The sequence below is a fragment of the Telopea speciosissima genome, chromosome 3 (assembly GCF_018873765.1).
Source record: "Telopea speciosissima isolate NSW1024214 ecotype Mountain lineage chromosome 3, Tspe_v1, whole genome shotgun sequence".
NCBI classification, from domain to species: Eukaryota; Viridiplantae; Streptophyta; class Magnoliopsida; order Proteales; family Proteaceae; genus Telopea; species Telopea speciosissima.
The window spans coordinates 59,159,397-59,181,992 of NC_057918.1; the positions used below are offsets into that span (position 1 = coordinate 59,159,397).

The 22,596-nt window shown below is 37.8% G+C and overlaps 1 protein-coding gene across 3 annotated transcripts in view; it reads left to right on the top strand.

Moving 5' to 3' along the window:
- LOC122654388 (protein pleiotropic regulatory locus 1) overlaps window positions 1-22,596 on the top strand; it is a 45,992-nt gene that overhangs the window by 3,095 nt on the left and 20,301 nt on the right. Inside the window, exons 1-7 of one of the 3 annotated variants that reach the window (XM_043848457.1) lie at window positions 1,811-1,834; window positions 3,071-3,204; window positions 3,447-3,471; window positions 14,416-14,527; window positions 16,544-16,625; window positions 16,742-16,810; window positions 17,328-17,412. In XM_043848457.1, the coding sequence (XP_043704392.1) occupies window positions 3,071-3,204; window positions 3,447-3,471; window positions 14,416-14,527; window positions 16,544-16,625; window positions 16,742-16,810; window positions 17,328-17,412 (507 nt within the window). In that variant the 5' untranslated portion in view covers window positions 1,811-1,834. Of the gene's footprint in view, window positions 1-1,810; window positions 1,835-3,064; window positions 3,205-3,446; window positions 3,472-14,415; window positions 14,528-16,543; window positions 16,626-16,741; window positions 16,811-17,327; window positions 17,413-22,596 lie in introns of those variants that run through there. The other 2 variants (XM_043848458.1, XM_043848455.1) reach the window with 2 other exon arrangements.

A 22,596-nucleotide genomic window follows, 5' to 3' on the forward strand; every position in this document is an offset into this window, starting at 1 on the left:
AAAGAGGGGCGGTGGAGAGACTAATCTTCGCCAGATGGTGGTTGGGCAAGGGGAGGTCCACCAGAGATGTCTTCTGCAACTTCGCCGGAGATGGTGTGTAGCAAAACCCTAAAAATAAATTTAGGGATTTTTTGGTTTGGAGAAGGAGATGTAAATAAGGGTAAAATAGTACTCCATTTTAGTCACTGATGTAAAAAGGGTAAAACTATCTTTTGCCTTTCAAAACTAACACCTCAGTCACATCATCAACCATCAGAGGGAAACACGTAAAAATTGAAAACTACAGGGGTGTTCTGTTATTTATTTTTTTGATGAAAGTGTAATCACACAAACCACACACCAATCCCCACACACCAATCCCAAAAGGTTAGGTGTTCTGTTATTGTTTCAAACACCAAAGGGTGCATGTAATTTGCTCAAATTTTTATCATGTATTGTATGCCATTTCACATAGATAGTTTATTATTTTTTCTCTCCTCCCTTGACCATGCAAACCCTCTATGGATGATACCATTTCCCATTGGAGGTGTGGAGAACTCTCCCCCCTCCCCCCAAAAAAATCCAATTGTGAATCTCTTCTTAGAAATTGAATTACCTAATGAATTTATAATTCTTGAAATACTTTAGATTGATGCAACAAAAACAACTTCAATTTGTTGACAAAAAATCCATTTGTTGACTATTTCATGAAATCAATTCAAAATTGAAATAAACATCATACCAAATCAGGCCTATTTCTAAGTAGCTACCAGTTTTTTATTTTCAGTAAAAAAACTATTTTCATTACTCATTTTCTTTAAATAGGTCATAAACAAGAATAAAAACGGTACCAAAGAGAATTAGAATACAATCCAAACGCAGACCTTAAAAAAGGAAAATGCATCCAATACTAGCGGACCCGATATAAAAACAACGAGAAAGAATGAGGCTTGGAGGGCAACGTAAGGAGCGTGTGAAATTAAGGTCCCGTTTGCTAACACTTCTGGAGAGTGCTTCTGGTGTTTTTTCGCTCTACGAGAGTGTATATAGAATAGAATTGCGTTTGGTACACATGATCCAATCTTGTGTTCTCCAAGACTAGACCGGTTCAAAAAACATGAAAAGACCAGGAATTGAGAAACACCAAATTGAAGCTTCTTCGATTCTTCGCCACAACTTAAAGAGCAAAAGGGTAGAAAAATGAGAAGCTACTCCCGATAAAGAAGTCACACTCGAGTGAGAAGGGTGTCTCTCCTCTCACGCCATTCTGTCCTCCTCGAGCTCCTCACAACCCTCCATTACTGGACTTTACGATCTCCGAAGGTGACTCTCCCTAGCACGACCCCTTCTGCAACTGGACTTGACGACAATCGAAGGTGACTTTCTGCAACTGGACTTGACAGCAATCGAAGGTGACTCTCTCTCTCTCTCAATCAGAACCTCTGAACCCTGGAGGTGACTCTCTGCCTTGCCGTTAGGGTTCTTAAACGAGAGAAGAGCTTCATACCCATTGCCTTACCGTTAGGGGGTCTTAAACGAAAGAAGAGGTGATATTCCCTGTGTGAACAGACCCTGAGATTTCAGGGAGTTACAATCGGAAAAGAAGAAACTAGGGTTTCTTCCATGGAAATGAAAAACCCCGAGAATGAATACCCAAAAAGAAACAGCCCTTCCCCTCGTTATTTCTTTATCCCCTACCTGAAATTTCCAACAAAAACTCTGTTGAAACTGGAAAATCCAAAACCCCAAGAAAGATGAGTTAAGGTTTTGCATCTCAGCTCAGCTTTATCTTCTGGGTCTGATTGATCATCGTTGTTAAAGAGAGAGAGAGAGAGAGAGAGAGAGAGAGAGAGATGTTTGGAAAAAAAGAAGAAAATGGAGCGGAAATCCAGAGGAAAGAGAAGGGGATTTTCAGTTTTTGTTTGCATGTGAAGGGTGGAACAAATTGTCGGCCAGTGGGGTTATAGAGTTTGGGATTATTTGGGGGGTTTGACCTCGTTGGGAGAGAGCCCCCCTTAATCCTTGATTATCTTATAATTTAAATTCTGTGGTGCTTCGCTAGGAATTGACCGTAGCCAACCAAACCTCCACCACCACCTCCACCTCTTCAGATTTCAATTCAACTCCCCAAGTCTCCATCACCCAAGGGTGGGAAGGAGCAATTGTGTTTTAGAATACTTGTAAATGATCCGAGTGTGATTTAGAACCGAAGAAGGCATAATTAACATTTATAAGAGGAAAGTGGACACAATAGGGAGGGGGGGGGGGGGGGGAGAGAAGACCAGGGAAAAGTGGGATAGAGACTAGAGAGAGAGAGAGAGAATGGATACAGCCAAACATACAAACTACATCTTTGGTCAGGCTTCTTTAGCTGATTGAGCTTAAGCCAAGGCTTGGGCTCATCTCTAGCAAACCAAGCTTACAAACAAGCTAAGCTAGCATTGCTCATTGACAGTCATTGCTACAATCCAAATTAGCCGAGGAAAAATTTATCATGCAGTTGTGGCCCTTTGCCCCATTTACTCCTTTTAGATGTTAAAAATTTTTCATGAACTATATAAAAGATTTAAGTTGTTTGATTGCCCATGAGATAGCTAATATTCATATTTATATGTTAATGCATGATAAAAATTATAAGTTGTTCAATTTCAATTGAAGGCTAGAACTCAATGATTGATGAAGTTTATAGCATGTTAGAAATATAGGATTTGTATTGATGGTTGTTGTTTGTAAATCAATTAAGGAACTAATTAAATATATTTTATTCAATGTTAGCAAAATGACATCTTCATCAAGAGTCCTGCTGAATGAGACAGCAAAATGGTCTCAAAGAGAACAAGATGAGTTCTTAAGGATAATGAACATAATGACATTTATGTAATTTTTTGTATAAAAGAAGTGATTTTGTAAAATGTCTGCCAAATACTGTTTCTGTTCTTTTTCTATTCGTGGAACAGAAGTGTAACAGTTTTACCAAACACTGTTTCTCTTCCATGAGATTATTCTCACAGCATAGAATTGAAAAAGAGCACTTCTGTGAAAAGAACATTCTCCCAGAACGGAAGCGCGACTAAGAGTGGGAGAGAGAGAGATGCCAGGCCCAACATTAGATATGGAGCCAGTAGAGCCGCAGTCTCTCAAGAAGCTAAGCTTCAAGTCCCTGAAAAGAGCTCTCGACCTCTTCTCTCCTATCCATGGCCAATACGCGCCCTCTGATCTTGAAAGGTATTGTTTCCTTTGCTTCTTTTAATTATCTAAATGCATATCGAAGTCATAGTTCCGGTCCACAGTTCACCAGATGTTTTCCTTGATTTGATTTTACGGGCTCGCTGTCTCGGTCTTGCTCTCAGTGTCACCCCCCCGCCCCCCTTTTTCTGTTTCAGCATATTTTAAGTTTCAGTAATTAGTATAATTGAAGTACTAATGTAAAATTTACCCTTCTTGACTGGTTTTCTCCTTTGTTCCAGCAAGAAGATACGGATCAGCTACAAGGTCAGTGATATTTTAAACAATTTATTCTGTCATTTGTTTCAAATTTAATTCATGCCAAATAACTTGTTTTGAAAATAATGTATATGATGGAGATCCCATGAAAACGAAACGGATCGAAGCAACTGGAGGGAGAAACCAATGAAAACCTAGCGTTTTGATCGTTTCCTGAATTTCATAGATGCAAAGCCTACACATGATCTTAGCTTTTTCACAGTGAGTCCCATGAACATGTACAGTTTTGCATTCCTTTCTATGCAAACTCCTCCACGATCAACTGGATTTTCTCTAAAACCCTAATTACACACTCAAACCAGTAGAGAGGGGAGAAAGGGAGCACAAATTTTCTGGAGAGGGAGGCTGCGATTTTCTGTGTTGTGCATTGTTATATCTGTTAGGGTTTCACAATGTATCTATATATATATTGTGAAACTCTTGCACACAGTGCTTAGGTAATTTCCAAAATTACCCCCGGCCTTTCCTATTAGGAATCAACATTCTTTTCCTAACAATCTCCTCCATCCTAATAGGAGATCTTCTCTCATATGAGGATTGAAAAGTTAGATCACGAAAAGAATTCATGATCCACAGCTTCGCACATATGGGTTGAACTTAAAGGAAAGGGTAGGATCCTATTGGGATTCCACTTAGCATGCCATGTGTCTTAACTATACTGTATTCTAAATATATGGTTAACCAAGACATGTGTTGCTCAGTAGACGTGACAATCAATACTCAAAGAGAGTAGTAAATGCATGCATAAATCCCCCACTGGACATATCGCATGATTTACTATAGGGTATGTGTAAAATACTGTCAAATTCCTAATGAACCGAAAAGTCATTTCACAGCTTTTATAAACCTGGTTGGACCAAGAAGAAAATATTTTCAACAAGTTCGAGAAAATAGATGCCAGCTTTATATATATAAATGCTACTGGATCCGGATTTAAGTCCAATCTAATATAGAAAATCCCTCTCCTCGATATTTTACCAAAAGAATGGGCAATGGATTCCATGTTGGGCATCTCTTTTGAGTACAATCAAACACTGCGAATCCAGTGCATCGATATATAGTCAAAGAGACATCAACCTTTGGTACATCAAAACGCACAATGCGTAACTGCATCGATAAGGACTCCTTAGGTCTAGGGACTAATCATGAACTACTTAAGAGATTCATTTTCTTTATAAACTGATAATACATTACATTTGAAATTCTCGAGTGATCCAGTTCAATGTACATACTATTTGTACACTCACACTTGTGTCTTGAAATCAAGATTCCTAAGTGCACACAGTATGACTACCATATGGACAGAGTGTTCAAATTTGACCCTAGTGGTGAATAGTCTTAGGTTGACAAGCCTATGGACACATTGAGCTCGAAATATATAATAATGCTAATCAAAATAAATTAAACAATTTAAATTAAATAACCAAGTTTGTAATCTAAGACAATCGCCCATATAAACCTTATGTCCATGTTCTGAACGTGTTTATCAAAAACAATAGGCGACAAACCCCTTGTCAAGGGATCAGAAAGATTCTATGCAGAGTCAACCTTAGCTATGTTTACATCATCACGTTATATAATTTCACGAATCAAGTGATACTTCCGTTCCAAATGCTTGTTCCTTTGATGAGCTCTAGGTTCCTTTGCTTGTGCTATAGCTCTCATGTTGTCACAAAACAATGAAATGGGATGCTCGACGAGCTTAGGGACCACCCCTAGGTCTATCAAGAATTTCTTTAGCCAAACCCCTTCCTTGGCCACTTTACTAGCTGCTAGGTAGTTAGCTTCAGTTGTGGAATCGACTGTTGACTTCTATTGGGCGCTTTTCCAAGTTATAGCTCCACAACCCATCATAAAAATCATACCAGATGAGGACTTTTTGTCATCTTTGTCAATTTGAAAATATGAGTCTTTGTAACCCGCAATTGACAACTGATCACAACCATAAACTAGGACGTAATCTTTAATCCTCCTTAAATACTTGAGGATCCCCTTGATAGGAGTCCAATGTTCTTGTCCTGGATTGGATTGATAACAGTTTATTATCCCTACTGTATGACAAATGTATGGTTTGGTACACATGTCATACATGAGACTCCCTACAACTGAAGCATAAGGGATTTTCTTCATAGCCTCAATGTCCTCAACAGTTTGAGGGCATTGTGACTTAAGAGTGATTCCATGTCTGAGAGGGACATTTCCTCTTGGAATCTTAGATGTTGAACTTATCTAACACTCTGTGAATATAAGTGGATTGTGATAAGGCTAACATCCTATTCTTGTGATCTCTTAAAAGTTTTATCCCTAGGATGTAATTGGCTTCACCAAGATCTTTCATTGAGAATATCTCGAATTATCACACTGTTACAGATGAAAGTAACCCCACATTATTCCCAATGAGCAAAATATCATCCACATAGAGGACAAGAAAGCAGATGCTACTCCCACTGACTATCTTATAAAAGCATTGTTCATCTATGTTTTGTTCAAACTCAAACTTTTTGACAATTTGATCAAAATGGATGTTCTAGCTCCGGGAAACTTGATTGAGTCCATAAATGGACCTTAATAGTCTACACACTTTGTTTATTTCCCTGGGGAAAGAAAACCTTCTGGCAGATGCATGTATATGACCTCATCTAAATGTCCATTAAGGCAAGCGGTCTATACATCCATTTGCCATATCTCATAATCATAGTGTTCAACAATCGATATTAAAATCTTGATGGATTTAATCATCGACACTATTGAGGTCTCATCATAGTTTATACCCTCTTTCTGAGTGTATCCTTTCACCACCAGTTTATGTAATCCTAGGTAGGTAGGAGACCTACTAGGAGCCAAATAACAAGACCAAACAACAAAAGGGTTGCTGGTTCGAATGGACAGCACTAGGATTTAAGTCAATTCCTAGGGTTTGGGTTGGATATTGGGAAAGGGGTTTATAGGGTATTAATGGGCAGGTCTAAGGGGTCAATATGGTCTAAAAATAATAGGATTTGGGAAGGTTTTAAAATTCAGCAATTCTGGACAGAATTGAGTTGCAGGTTTTGGGTTTTAATGGAGTGGAGGAATGGAGGGGATAGAGTGGGAGTTATGAGCTGGGTTTAGGATCGAGTGTAGGGAGAAGTGTGGGGGTTGTATGCTGGAAGTTTGGTTTGAAACTGATGGACAGATTTGAAGTTATGAGAGAGTCCTAGTTAAGGTAGGAGTTGCAGGTTTAATGGAGGTTAGGGTTTGATGGATGGAGGGGAAGGATATATGCAGGAAACTAAAATTACTTACTGGTTTGATCTCCTTCAAAGGCAGCAGTAGCAGCTTGAAGAAGAAGAAGAACCTCCCGGTACTGGATAGACGCAAGGAGTCGCAGGAGTCCACCCACCCTATCCACCTTGAGATCCACAAGGATATACACTCACAAAGAGCAGCAGCAATGGCAGCAAGCATAAAGCTAATTTTTATTAATCAAATTCGTATTCAATGCTGGCCTCCCTTACAAACTTATATAGAAGACTCAAAAATAGACTTAGACACTAAAAAGGAAAGGCCTAACCCTATCCCTAACCTATTAGGTAACTTAAACTGACTAGGAAACTGAAATATTAAAGGAAATAGACTCAAAACATGACTGGACATCACATGACCACTTAACCAATTCACATGATCACTTAAATTGAACCAATTGAATGCAACCAATTTGAACCGGTTCAATTAAAAACATAAAAATAAACTAAGTATTGGGCTAATCCCGTATGCAACCTATATACCCTTAGTTTAGGCTCATTAAAGTGGCCTAGTACATAGAAAACCCTTGGGATCAAAGGACCAACATGTATATAACTCAACCTTAGATATATTTCTAAAGAAATAAGCCAATTTCTATGATGAACCTGCATCACCAGTCTTGGTTGAAACATTCCACACTACCATCCACGCCTTTCTTCCTTTTGAAGATCCACTTGCATCTTATGGGCTTAATGCCTTGAGGTGGATCCTCTAGAGTCCAGACATGGTTAGAATGCATGAAATCAATCTCAGTGCGCATAGCTTCCAACCATTTGACAAAATCAACATCCTTTAGAGCCCCATAGTAAGTATAGGGATCCATGTTTGAAGAGTCAGACGCCATGTGGAACTCTTCCACTTTCTAATCTTCTTTAGTAAGAGTCAAACGAGTTGGAGGCCTGATGGTCCTCCTACTACGTTGAGGCTCTTAGGGTTTTCCTTAAGTGGGTATGTCAACAAGAGGTACTACAGGTGCAGAAGGTTCTTGGTCATTATACAGCTCTTTTATGACCACTGGATTTGATTACACGAAATCATTTCATCTTCAAGAAATTTCGCATGTTTACTCACTATAACCTTTTGATCAACAGGGTTATAGAAATAAAAACCAATAGTAGTTTTAGGGTATCTTAGAAAGTAACATCTATATGTACGAGATTTTCACTTGTTTGTTTGCTACTTTCGAGCATGTGCAATACAACCCCACACCCTAATATGTTGTAGACTGGGCTTGTGCCCTTACCATAACTCAAAGGGTGTTTTGGGTACATACTTTGTTGGAACCTTGTTCAGGATTTAGATGGCGGTCTCCAAGGCAAAACCCCAAAACGATAAAGGTAGTTCTGAGTAGCTAAGAATGGACCGAACCATATCTAATAGTGTTCGGTTTCATCTCTTTGAACGCCATTTTGTTGAGGTGTTCTTAGGGCAGTCAACTGAAATATAATCCCATCTTCCTTCAAATAGTCCCCGAATTCATCTGATAAGTACTCTCCTCGATTTGCTCCGAGACACTTGATGCAGTCACCCAATTGCTTCTCAACCTCAGCTCGGAATTCTTTGAACTTTTCAAAGGTTTTCGATTTGCAGAGCATTTGGTATATGTATCCATATCGAGAGTAATCATCAGTGAAGGTTACGGAATATTTGTATCCATTTCTCGCTTGAAAGTTGATGGGTCCACATACATCGGAATGTATTAATTCCAACAAAATTTCAGCTCTTTTGCCCAAGGTTTAAAGTATCGGTATCGGGTAATGTATCGGTCGGGCGACTTTAAGAGACGTATCGTATCGTATCGTATCGTATCGGAGATACGTATCAAAAGGTATATAAACGCATGAAAATGGTCAAAATACACATGGAAATACACTTTTGGACACAAAAACAATATAAATAAGCAATATATAACATATATCATGTATAAATGCTAAAATAGAGAATAATTATAACCAAACAAGTGCCCTAAATTGAAATTGTTATAAAAGATTTGTTTTTTATATGTTATAACCGTCTATAGCCATGAAGAGTATTGGATGATGCAAAGGATGATGTTGTAGTACTCCTTGATTCATTTTTCAGTCCAAAAGTGTGAAAAACCAAGATTAAATGCAAGATTTTAGTCTCTTGGTTGAGAGTTTTCCTTCATTTTCTGTTAGAATATGAGTTGTATTGAGTCTATGAGTGAATACGGCTTTTTTATGGAATGTATCAATGGTATCGGTACGTATCGGTATGTATCCAGCCGTATTGGTTGATGCGTATCAATACATATCAATATGTAATTATGTATTAAAGCACCCAGAGAACCCTTTAGTGGACATATCGATATGTATTGGTCGTATCCATAAAAGAAGAACTCGTCTTGAGTACAGGTTTCGACCAACCAAAATAGCGAGTTGGGTTGGGGTAAATTTTTTTTTCCAACTCAATGGGTGGTTTCGATGGGTTTTAGACCTATTTTGGGGCTGAAACTTGGTACTCGGCCTATTTTAAGCCATTTAAACACAATGACATGATCAGATTTTGCAAAAACAAAGTCCAAATAGGAGTTTCATTTCGGACCCTAGGTTGGTAGGCGACGACGTACTATAATACTCTATTCTACACATAATTTAGTAATAGAAAGCAATCAAAGCATTCAATTAATGTAAAACAACTTAAATAAACATTAGAAATGTTAGTGTACAATAATACATCAATCAGTTTAACATATTACATCTATGATCTATCATCCCATAAAATGTGCTGTATTCACTCATTCAGTACGATTCGGTCCACATATTCTTCCCATGTTATAATGCTGCTATAGTGTTGCACATAGTTTGCCACAATACTCATATAAGTGTTGTCATCAACATATTCCAAGTCCCCTATCTTAGGGTATAGAAGAGCCGGTTGCCATGAGACGTGAGATCCACTGCTACTGTCATACTGAGGCATGTATGGGTGTGGCTGGTTTGGGACTGGGAATATGTCCTCAAAACTTGACCCAGTGCTTTGATTGTCGAACTCAAGTGCTGACTGCCCAAACTGACCATAGCTACTATATTCGGAAGTGGTGCTCTTCTGGCCATAATCATAGTCATGATGAGGTTGAAATCCAGGTGCAAAATGAGGCAGCAGAGGCTCACAGGGGAAAAAAGGTTGAAATCTGGGACGGGTTGAGATCTCGACTCGATTGAGATTTCGCTCGAGATGGTGTATTTTTTGAACTCGCCTAGCATCTCGTCTCGACCACTTCAAAAAGCAAGAAACTCGTCGAGATCTTGCGAGTTCATTTTCCATGGTCGTATCGTATTGTATCGTCTCATATCGGTTGATACATATCGATACAATCCGAGACAATCCATTTAAAAAAAAAAAGAGATGTATCGGTATGTATCGTATCTGTACCGGCCGATACCGATACGTATCGGTTAATATGATACGATACGTACCGATACTTTAAACCATGCTTTTGTCTTTGTTAGGAAAGGGCTTCTTGGTCATTTTTCCTTATAGATAGGATTCACAGGTTGGATAAGGTTTTACCTCTAGACTATCTAAAGGTCCATCCTTTACCAATCTATTTATCTTTTCTACTCCAATATGACCTGACCTAAGGTATCAACGATAAGTATAATTATCTTGAGCTGATTTTGTTTTTAAAGGCATATTAGAGATTTCATTTGCTTCAAAGACAGGTTTTAAGAGATTCCATCCGTTATCTAAGAAGCCAGTAGTAATTAAAGAACCATTCAACCGAATAGATAATTTAGTTCTAAATCGAAAAGTATATTCATCCATAACTAGCTTTGAAACGGAAACAAGGAATATAAAAATAATCTCTCAAAACTAACTGTTTTATCAAAGTACAAACTAAAATTTCCAATGGCCTTTGCAGCGGCCTCAGCTCCGGTACCCATCCTGAGAGTCTAAGACAAACCTCATCCTTGCTAGCCTGAACCCCTGCATTATATTGCAAATATGAGTGGTAGAACCAGAGTCCACCAACCACAAACTAGATGGTTCTTTTGACAAATTAGATTCATAAAAGACAAAGGTTTCAGAAATACATTCTTTCGGCGGCTTCTTCAAAGATGCCAGGTAAGCAAGACAATTCCTCTTCCAATGTTTGTCCTTTTTGCAATAAAAGTAAGGCCCCTTTTCAGGTTTCTTACTCTTCTGAACTCTTTGGTTTACCACCTTAAGGGTCTTACCCTTGTTGGTCTTCTTCTTTTTGCCTTAAACTTAGAGGAATTGAGTTTCTTTTCTGTCGTTAAGACCTCCATCTTCTGTTATTTTAATGTTGTCTCTACCTCTTGCAATATGTTGCCAAACTCTGGAAGTTTTACGTAGATTTTGTTCATATTGTAATTCACAGAAAAAAATTCGTAGATATCCTGAGGGAGAGAGTAGAGTGTAACATCTGTTTTATAATTCAGCTTAAAAGATATCGCTAGGGTTTCCGTTCCTGGAATAAATTCCTCAATTTCATGACATGGTCAATCCCTGGAGTCATCTTAGTGCTATGGAGGAGAGTGACTAGCTGATGATGCAACTCTTCCAACTCCTCCATCATGTCCTTGGCTAAGGTCAGATTCTTAACAGAATCAGTAATGGTGTTATTAACAGAACTCAAAACTAGGAGTTTGGTCTTAAAGTTATTTTGACGAAACAACTCATAGGCTGCTTTCAAGTTTCATGGAATTACGGTTCATCTTGCTCAATGACGGACATTAGACCTTGGTCGGGAGTAACTTAATGTTCATCCTCTAGTCAACATAATTAATGCCTGTCAAAATGTGGTTTTTATTGAGGGTAGGGTAGTTGATTTGGGTTGACATGATAGTATATTTACATGATGTACAAGACAATAAATTAGCGTGATCTAAAACCATTGAAAGGGAGGGGCAAATCCTAAATCAATTGTTACCCATACCCTAATCTTCCCTCTAAGCTTTGAGGTGTGTATTGGAACAAATCAATTCTTTTGTACATGACTTAGCCGAATGGAGTTCATCACATACATGTTTGCTGATTAGACTTTTCTGTCCATCACGAAGACTTCCAATAAATTTAGGCCATTTGAGTGTCATACCCATTCCTATCAGCTGACACACACTCAAGCCAATTGTATATCATTATATCTTTTGTCTCGGAATGAATTATGACATCGTGGGTTTGATGTCCACTATTGTAATACATCTCCCATTAACCATATCCTGTACCTATAACATAGGAGATGATTGTAGTCTGTTCCTTTAAAGTTTAAACTATTGAAGCATTATCCTATTGGCATTTGCAAGAGTAGGTCAATAGGACCTCTATACCCACCGACTAAGGGAGGCCATGGGAATCCCACCAGTTAGGGTTTTCCCCATCATACTTGCTTTAATAAGAGGGAAACAAGAACGCATACTTATATCACCATTATACGGCCATTCATATATCCATCCATCACATGAAAAATAAAAGAACTCGTGGTTATAGGATTGCATCTACAATCAACAGGAGTTTGCATCTAATGCAAATTCACTTTGATTGCAAGATGGGCGGGAGTAACATAGCCCCAATTGTCATTCGCACACGACATTAATTATGCGATAATGCAAATGCAAATAAATTACATCCACTATAACAATTACAGGGAAATAATTTAAAATAAAAGGTCTTGATCACTTGAAGAAAGCAACCAACTCCTTCAATCTTTTCTCGATCATTACCGTTGAAAAGACTTCGATCCATGATCACGATCTCATCATGATCAAATAAAATTAAAAGCTAATTCTATTAATTACAACCTCTTTAAATAAAGAAAACTAAGAAACCAACCCACTACTTGGGCTGCCTGAGGGGAATTACATCCTTTACAAAAAGAGAGAGGGAAGAGAGAGAAAGAAAGGAGAAAAAACTACATACATCACCACATGCATGCCATGCCATTCACATAATGCATCTCATGATTACAATTTTGTATCCCATAACCATAGTCATCATAATGTACATGATCCTCACAATTTAATTTCAATATATGTGAAAAGTAACAATTACAAAAACACATGTGCATAAACTAACTTTTAGTATATGTTTAATAATGACATCTCATGTCAAGACACAATACACATCTTATGTACATCTAAAAAATAGAGCATGGTGTATTTGAATTTATAAAATCCCAAAGTACCAAAAATAATGTTTATGTCACTAAGTAGACCATCTTTTTAATATCAATGTATAATACATGTGGTAAAACATAGGTTCACTTTAATTTTAACATAAACAGAATTTTTAGAGCTCCAATTTAATATCCTTATAGGCTTATGTATAAAAAACACTTTTTAAATATCAAGCCCATAAAATTACGAATGTGGGTGAAGAGTGGATCCCTTCACTCATCTTCTCAAATGGTCATCTCCTTCTTTCAAACAACAAAACCCTAAATTTTTTTTGGTTTGAACAAGTGCCGCCTTGAAGGGCAACACATACCACAAGGGCACGACCACAGGCAGGCACGACCAATAGCCACATGCATCATGGGAACCGCAACAAAGGGAGATCGTGCCATCTTTTTAGCATCTATGTTTATGTCACTAAGTAAACCATCTTTTTAACATCAATGTATAATACATGTGGTAAAACATAGGTTCACTTTAATTTTAATATAAACAGAATTTTTAGAGCTCCAATTTAATATCCTTATAGGCTTATGCATACAAAACACTTTTTAAATACCGAGCTCATAAAATTAAGAATGTGGGTGAAGAGAGGATCCCTTCACTCATCTTCTCGTCATCTCCTTCCTTCAAACAACAAAACCCTAATTTTTTTTTTTTGGTTTGAATAATTGCCACCTTGAAGGGCAACACACACCACAAGGGCACGACCACAGGCCTCACGTGCCAAAGCAGGTGTGGCCAAGGGCTGCATGCATCATGGGAATCGCGGCAGAGGGAGATCATGCCCCACAAGGGTGTGGCCAGCAGCTGTGTGTGCCACAGGGAGGTGTAGGTAGATGGTGGCACGCGAAACCGTACCCGCCTCTAAGGGAGAGAAGACTAAGTCGCTGGCCGGTTACTGACGACAACTTTGAAAGAGATGACCAGCAACGACATTAGAGAGGAAGGTCGGAGAAAGAAAGAGAATGGGAGAGGAGTGACGTTTGCAGTATTAGAGGGTTCAAGGACAAGCTTGAGGACAAGCATGGATGCAAGACGTGCCATGAGTCCCAAATCTTTTTTATTTCTTGCGATTCTTCTGAAAGTGTTTTGTGAACAAAGAAGCAACTTTTTTTCTGTTTCTTTTCTACTCCAGATGCCCGATTCACTCTAGGAGAGTAGAAAAATGATCTGGACATTCAAACGTGTTTCCACCCTTTTTCCACTCATGCAGAACAGAAAAACACTAGAAACACTTGCTGGAGTGTTGCCAAATGGAGCCTAAGTTGCCAAATATGATTGCGGTATTTGATTTCTCAATTTACTTATGTAGTTTGAATTCCCGAGTCGTCCTGGAAAAAAAATCTCTAGTACTGTATAATTTATTACAACTCTTTTGGGGGTTGCAGGTAGTAATAGCTCTATCATACTTTTTCTTTTTTCAAACTGTTTCTTTTTAATGACAATAGCATTATGCCTTTTGACTATATGTATGGTTCAATGAAAGATGCATGCTGAATATGGAGCAGTCAGAAACTTGCCAACCCAGCCGGCTAGTCAAGTTAGTTCAACTCGACAAGATCAAGCTTCTGGAACTTCTGAAATACTGGCCCTTCCAGGTACTGGCTCTTCTCTCTTTGTGTATGTATGAGTATGGGTAACTGGTAATGATAGATTGTGTTGATATCGAAGAGACTAAGGGCAAACCCCATAAGAGAATGGCTGGCAACAATATGGGACATATTCCCTCGCCCCCCCCCTCCCGGTGGGCTGTCATTTCCTATTTGCCTCTTCTTTTACAATCGCTTATTTACACCTGCGAAAGTTCTAATGATGAAGATGCAATTATGAGTTCCTATAACAATCATCTTAGGTTTGTACTTATTATATATACATGTTCATTAACTTAAATGAATTTAATAAATATAAAATGTCAACTGTATATATTTTCTTTTAGTGTCTTTGTTTCACATAGCACGACCTGTTTTCACGAATTACTACCTTCTATTTAGTCTTTACCATTTTTTGTATGGAACTAGAAAGGAGAATAATGTAATTCTAGATTGGTAGGAGACCAACTAGAACCAATAACCAGGATCTGCTATGGATTGGGAAAATCGGCTAGGTCAAATTATGTGAAATTAGGGTTAGGGTTTGATGGGACCTAGGGTTAGATGTTAGGGTTAAGTTAGGAGAGTGTGGATTATATGGGAGAGCAGAGATGCTGAAAGTTATAGTTAAATCAGTTGACTAAATCTGAAATTATTGAGGAATCCTAGTAGAAATAGGATTGAGGGGTAAAAAGGTAATTTCAGACAATCGGCTGGGTGGATGGTAATGAAATTTGAATCAAGTCTCTTTTAGGGTTGAGGAAGATTCGATCAAAATTTCAGCAGGTTCTAATAGTTAGATTTGGCTGGGCAGAATTCTCACGAAAATCACCTTGCATGTGACCTTCTAGAAGAGAAGAAGAATAATTGCAGAATTTCAATTTCAGACTTGTTGTTTGAAAATATCTTGAACCTTGCAGAGAAATTCCAGCAATTGAATATGTTTCTTCAAGAGATCGGCTATGGCAGAATTGAAACTTGATTGGAGCTTGATTGGAGATTGATGGAGGGGGTTGGGGAAGGGGATGGCTATCTCAGCTCACCCTAGGCATCTCACCGAACCAATCTCAGGATTTGTAACAAAGGCCACTCAGGATTTTTAACAAAGGCTAAAGCCAATATTTCATTTAGCAAATTCGTGTACAATGCTGGCCTCCTTTACAAACTTATATGAAAGACTCAAAAATAGACTTGGACACTAAAAAGGAAAGGCCTAACCCTGTCCTTAACTAATAAGGTAACCTAAATTGACTAAGAAAAGGAAATAATAAAGAAAGCAAACTCAAAATAAGACTCTAACTAAACTAAGGAAGTAAATCCTGTTTCCTATTTTCTACCCATATTTTAGGCCCATTAAATTGGCCAATTACAAAATAAACCCATGGGATCAAAAGCCCAACACCTACATAACCCAACTCCAAGCTTATTTTCAATAAAATAAGCCCTCTAAGTGACTTATTTACATCAGAGTTAAAAACTAAAATCTTGTGTGAATGTATGATCCCATTGTTTCAACAATTGGAAAGAACCTGAAATCAACCTCCAATTGAGGTATGTAGGTATATCCTGCCCTTTTTATCAAATTAAGATTTAAGTTCTACCATACAAAATTGCCCTTTATTGTTGTTTAATATCAATTGCTTTTAAATGGGCATTTTTGTAAAAATAGTCTTGCAACTTTTGACAATGGTTTGGGAGTTTCTACTTTTCTTTTAAGTATATTCGAAGGAAATTTATGTTCTTTTAATGAGAGATTAGACCTGAGGAATCTTAGTGGACAGGAGGTAATTCAGTGCATTAAGAATATTTTTTGTAATAAATTGATAGTTTTATAATTTGCATAGATTTGTTGAGCTGAACTTGGAACTGCAAAGGAAAAACATAGGATGTGCCATTTACCACTTTAATAGCAGTGTTTTCTTTGACTTTTTAAGATTAATGGGAAGAGATAGTGTACTGTTGTATTTTGTCAGGCAGTTTGCATAAAATATTCTTTATTTTGTTGCTTATTATTGTTCTATGCAGGAACTGAAAATTCTAAAGATATGCAGAAAGGAGGTGATCAAAATGCTTTAGTTGTTGGTCCATCAGTGCAACCAATAAAACTGTATGTCTTTCTCCTTTGCCGCTGTAGTTTGTTTATTCATTTTCAAACTGTATGGACACCTCTTTACATATTTAAGCATTTATAAGTTGAATAATTACTAGTTTTATGTTTTTCAGAAATGATGCGAGTCTTTCAGATAAAAGTGTTGCTGGGGCACTTGCTTCTCTTCCTGGTTCATCGGAAAGGTGGTTGCCAATTTTTCTTTCTTTGCTCTTTGGTGACACGATTGTCGTGCATAAGCTGCAAAGATTGTGTTAGTGTTCTACTATTAACTTATTTTTTCCCCTCTGGAGGGGGGTGGGTAGTGTTGGGTCATGGGTGAGGTTTTTTGGTGGCAGGTTATTTAGTCACTCATTCTTTTAGTTTCTTGCTAAGTAGCCACCCGCATGAATATTTCATTACTTTTGTTAGCTTACTTGCTAGAGAGCCACTTGTCTTGTGGCATGTACTAATCTTTTAGGCCTAGTCCGGTGTAGTTTGGACAAGGATGTCTGATTGAGCACCTTATGTACTTGCACATGTGCAGCAATTTTTCCAATTGTTTATGTACACAGAGACTCTCCTAAGCTTTTCGCATTCTGGTTTTAGTAGATTCTACTAGGCATTTTGACATTTGATTGCATCGTCTTATTGCTATTTTAACCCAATTCAATCCTTGAAGATGTGCTTGTTAACCACGACTCTTAATTTGATATCTCCTAGAAATCCATCAACTTCTGCTCTAATGGAAAGGATTCCAAGCAAATGGCCACGTCCTGTATGGCATGCTCCATGGAAGAACTACAGGGTAATCGTTTCTTTTTTGCTTCTTTTTCTTTGATGGTCTATTGTTTTTAGTTTATCATGTCATTGACAAGAAAGCAAGGTTTGATTTGTCAGAATTGTAATACATAATGTTTTGTCATCAGAACATTACTATTTCATACACTTGCTTCCCTTTTTCCGTCAGATTATGTGACAGTTGCTACAATCTGTTCATATTTTTATTTTCTCCTACCCACATTGATACTTAATTCGTTTTTAAATCAATAAGTTTTATGTATTTGTAGGATTGCATAAAAGCATCCATGCTGTATGGGGAAGAATGCGTGGCTGTCAAGAAACATACCATATACATAGAATTGCTCTGAGATGAGGATGTTGGAATGGATGTGTGGGATGTGGCAATGTTTTGGGGGTTAATTAACAAAAAAGAGTAGAAACCAGTGCACCTGAGGGAATTAAGGTCACACCACTAGGTCACAGGCTGGGGAGAGTAGACTGCTATGGTTGGTTGTGCAATGTAGATCAATGACTGCACTAGTGAAGAGTTATCAGGTGCAATGCCTAATGACTATCTAATTACCCAAAGCTGGGAATCAATAGCTTATAAAAATCTAGAATAGCAGATCTCTCAATAACCCTCCAAAACAGCAATATCAGCAACCTCATCAGAGATCATCCAATGAGGGTCAAAGTCTGGTTGATTGAACTAGGTATGATTAGGAATGTCCCAGTCAAATTGCAGGCCAATCCAAGGGTCAGATTTGGAGTAATCTATAGGACATGAAAATAGCATCTTGCTGGAAAACAGTATTCAGATTTAGTAACTTTAGTAAAACAGTAGTGTAGAGCTAGGACTCTAGAAACCTAACTCACAATAAGATCACAAATTCTGTCAACAGGAGGCTTGAACACTTGGTTCCAGCAACAAGATAATATAAAAGCACCCAAAATACATAATGAAACTAAAACTCTTAGGCTATCTTTGGTATAGTTTTTATTTTTTATTTTTACCTTAAAAAACGTTTTTGGTTGTGTTTGGTATCGTTTATGGAGCCTGTTTCTATTTAAAAAAGATTGAAAAAAATCAAAAACCAAAAACCAAAAATGACTCTTGACCCATTTTTGTGTTTTGGCCAAAAGCTATTTTTGTTCTATTTTTTCGCTCAATGTTAATGAACATGTGCTTATATGTCACAAAAAATGGGGGTAAAAACGTCATTTGGTTTTGTTATTAGAAAGGCAAGCCCCATTCCCCCTCTCTTCTTCTTCTTATTCTTCTCACCCTCTTCCCTGCAACCATTCCCTGCTCATCGGCTCCCCACCTCTTCCCCTACAACCCCGCCCCCATTCATTCTCTCTCCCCCACAAATCTCCCATCTGCCTCTCCCACCTCAACCCCTGCAACCCCCCCCCCCCCCCAATCTCCCTTCTTCCTGTCCCCTTTCACTTCTCCTCCTTCGTTCCTGGGTTGCAGAGAAAACGGAGACCAGATCTATTACTCCGAGTCCGGGCCCTTCAAAGATAGAGAGAAATTCTATTCAAGATGGGGTAAACAGTATTACAGCGTGAAGAAATCTAACATTTTGTTTATGAGTTCTGTAGATTCTTATCCGGGCCCTTCCTAATTTGTCCAGCCTTAAAGAGAATGACTTGGGATTGGAATTTTGGAAGCCATGGATGGGGCGGTGGTCAAAGAAGAAGAAGAGGAAGTGGGAAAATTGAATATAAAAAAAAAGCGATACAAACCGGTTGGGTGATTTTACAGTGGAGAAAACAAAAATAATAAATTAGAGGGATGGAGAGAGATGAACACCACAACCGTAGAACTCCATCCCATAAATCCCTCATCTCGGGTCTCTATTCACTCCCTTATCAATGTTCCACTGTACAAATCTATATCTGAACCATTCATCCATGAATACAATTTTTATGCTTTGCAATTTAACTCAAAGGGCTTGTGAAACTAAGAGAGTTATAAAGAAGGTGGGTGAAGGGAACATCTCTTAACCCCTTTTTTCAAAAAACCATTTTGTACATAGGGATACCAAACCCATTTCTTCAAAAAAACCATTTTATGTCTATTGGTTACCAAACCATTTTTATGTTTTGATCAAAAATGGTTTTCGTTAATGATTTATGTTAAATTGGCAAAATTCAAAAATAAAAACTATACCAAAGATAGCCTTAGCTAGCTAACCCTAAAGCCTAATCACAATAGGAAACTAAAGTCTAATTACAATAGGAAAGGTAAGAAACAATAATAAAGAATATAATCCCACGGTATAGAGGTCCATGGACCTCTAACCGAGACACACACTAACAATATTCATCGAATTCTCAAATTTGGTGACCTTCTCATCGAAGACTTGAGGCACAAGTTCTACCTCTTCAAGAATAGCATCATGAATGTCGACGATTTCTTGTAGGGTGTTCTTGACCACTACCTCATCTTCCATTGTTTCAGTTTTGTTTACTTTGATTTCTTCAACGTAGACCTCTTTAGTAGACTCTTCTACCTGTTGATCTGTCTTTGAAGCTTCAAGCATTGTCTCTTCTTTATCAGCACAGTTACTATGATCACTTCGGCTTAATCTTCAACTTCAGGCCCATTTTCTTTGAATGCTTCCTTTGATGGTGCGTTGAGCTCAGTTTATGCTTTAACATTATTGGTGCCGGACTTCCAACGCTCTCTAACTTGCGAATTGAATTCCATCGATAACTGCTTCAAGTTCTCTTTAGCTTTAAATACCTTTTGATGGTAATCCTGTTGAAGGGAGAGCTTTCTTTCAATATACTCTGGTAGGTACTTGTTTAACTCGTGCTTCATTTCATCCCAACTCATAGATTCACATTTTCTAATCTGAGCTTCATTCATGAAATCTCCACCATTCTTTAGCATGACCAGTCAATCACAAATAAACAAATCTAAGCTTCCTTTCCTCTGTTAAGTTGTACCAGTCAAAATATTCTTCTTGAGAAGCTAACCAGTTAAGGAATATCCGTGTCTGTCCAGCAAAATAAGGAACTTCTGGTTCCACCTTCTTTGTAGTAATATCAGTCCTAGGAAGTGCATAACATGTAGGTGCAGAGTCAATATGCTGCACCGTCCTTGTCATGGGTTCTTTCTACTGTTTCAAGTTTCAACATCTCAATCACTTGAAGCGTAGAGTCGTTAGTCTGATTTGAGGTGCTGGAATTACTCACATCTGTAGCTCTGATACCAAATAGGTGGGTTTCTAGAAGCCTGGAGGATTAGGTTCAGAAACTCATTTAAAAACCAGAATCACAGTGAGGGACAGGACCAGATTTAGAGAATTTAAGATATCAGAAGATCTAGGACTTTGTTCTGGTCAAAGGAGTGGTCATGTCCTCTATTTGGGAAGAAGAATATAATATCAAAATTTGGGAGCAATCTGATGGTCTGATCTGGGAATATGGGAGAATCCTACTGAAGATAGGATTCCAGATTGTCAGAACAGCAATAAACCTCAGGAACAGTAACAGAAATATTTATCTCAATTTTACATCAAAATTAGACTATTAGAGTTCAGAATTGAAGATTTCAGAAAATACTAGTAAGATAAGGATTCCTTGAAACCAGCTCAAAGATGAAATTTTGAAACCATGAATCAATGAAAGCATGGATTGCGATTGTTGTATATGTAAGCAGATCTGAAAACTCAGGTCTAAAACTCCAGATTCAAGAATTTCTATTAAGAGTAGGAAAACCTGAAACCCAGTTTAATGACTTGATTTTTAAGAGTCAAACAATAATTGAACTCAGATCTGATTTGAGCAAGAAATACTGCGCAGGGACTGATTCATAACTCGGATTGTAATATTCTATCAAATACTATATGCAGGGAAAAAAAAGCTGCAGAGCTAACCTGATTGCAGGAACTTGAACAATGAAAAGGAGTTTGGAAGAAGAAAATATGACTAACCATCCCACCTAGCTTCTATGGAATCTCACCAGCTACTATTGGCTTCCCACAAACATAACACTGCATCTCATAACAGATCTGAATCTCATAGAATAAAGAAAAGGCTCAAGCCAAAATCTCATTAATCAACGTGTGCAAGGCTGGACCCCCTTACAAACTTATATGAAAGACTCAAAAACAGACTCAAACACTAAAAGGTAAAGGCCTAAACCAATCCTTAATTAATAAAGTAAAATAAATTGACTAGGAAACTAAAATAATGAAGGAAATTGACTCAAAACAGGACTGGATTTATAGAATCTAATCCAGCTTAACTAAAACACTTCATATAACAATTAAAATAAAGAAATAAAGACACTTAATTAACTAATCCTGTATACCTAGCCTCTACCCATATTATAGGCCCATTAAAGTGGCTCATTACAATGAAAACACATTGGATCAAAGGCCCCATACATTCATAACCCAACCCAAAGCTTATTTCTAATAAAATAAGCACATTTAGGTGATTTAACTGCATCATAGTAAGTGGAATGGAAAACAGAAATACAGAAGGAAATTAACTACTATAGGAGCCAAAGTAGTAACTAAGGTTGGAATTAGAAGCTACCAGGAAAACAGCAATCACTACAAGATATGGTGCTGCCACGGGATATTGGAAGAGGGCAGTGTACTGCCAACAACATGTGGAGTTGATAGGATGGCTGGAGGGTGTTTCAGCAATAGAACCTGTCCTAAAACTTCAGAGAAGAAGAAGTGAGAAAGTAGAAGAATAGAAGAAGATATGTTTTAGGCCTCCCACCAAGACCTTGACCAGCATCTCACCAGTTTACTTGGCTTCCCACCAAGATTGCCATTGTATCTCGCAAGAGCAAACTGCATCTCACAGCAAATCACAGCAAAGAGATATAGTTTTTGTCAAAATCGTTGTAATAGTATGATCCTCCTACTCCTTTATTTATAGCTTTGCAACATTACCAGAAAATAATAACTCTTCATGCACAAGCAAGAGAGTTCTAGAGAAAACAAAATAGAAACCTTCTAGACTACTACAAACTAGAAATTAATTACTTAATCCCATATAGGTCCTAAATCCCTAATATTTGGGCTTATAGAATTTGCTCATTACAATAGAAAACTCAACGAAACTAAGCCTATGGCTCATATAACCCATTGGACACTCAATATTAAATATTTTAGTCTATTCTTGGTCCAATTTGATGGCTTGATTGCTGTGGCCTTCTTGTTCTTTTGAACTGCAT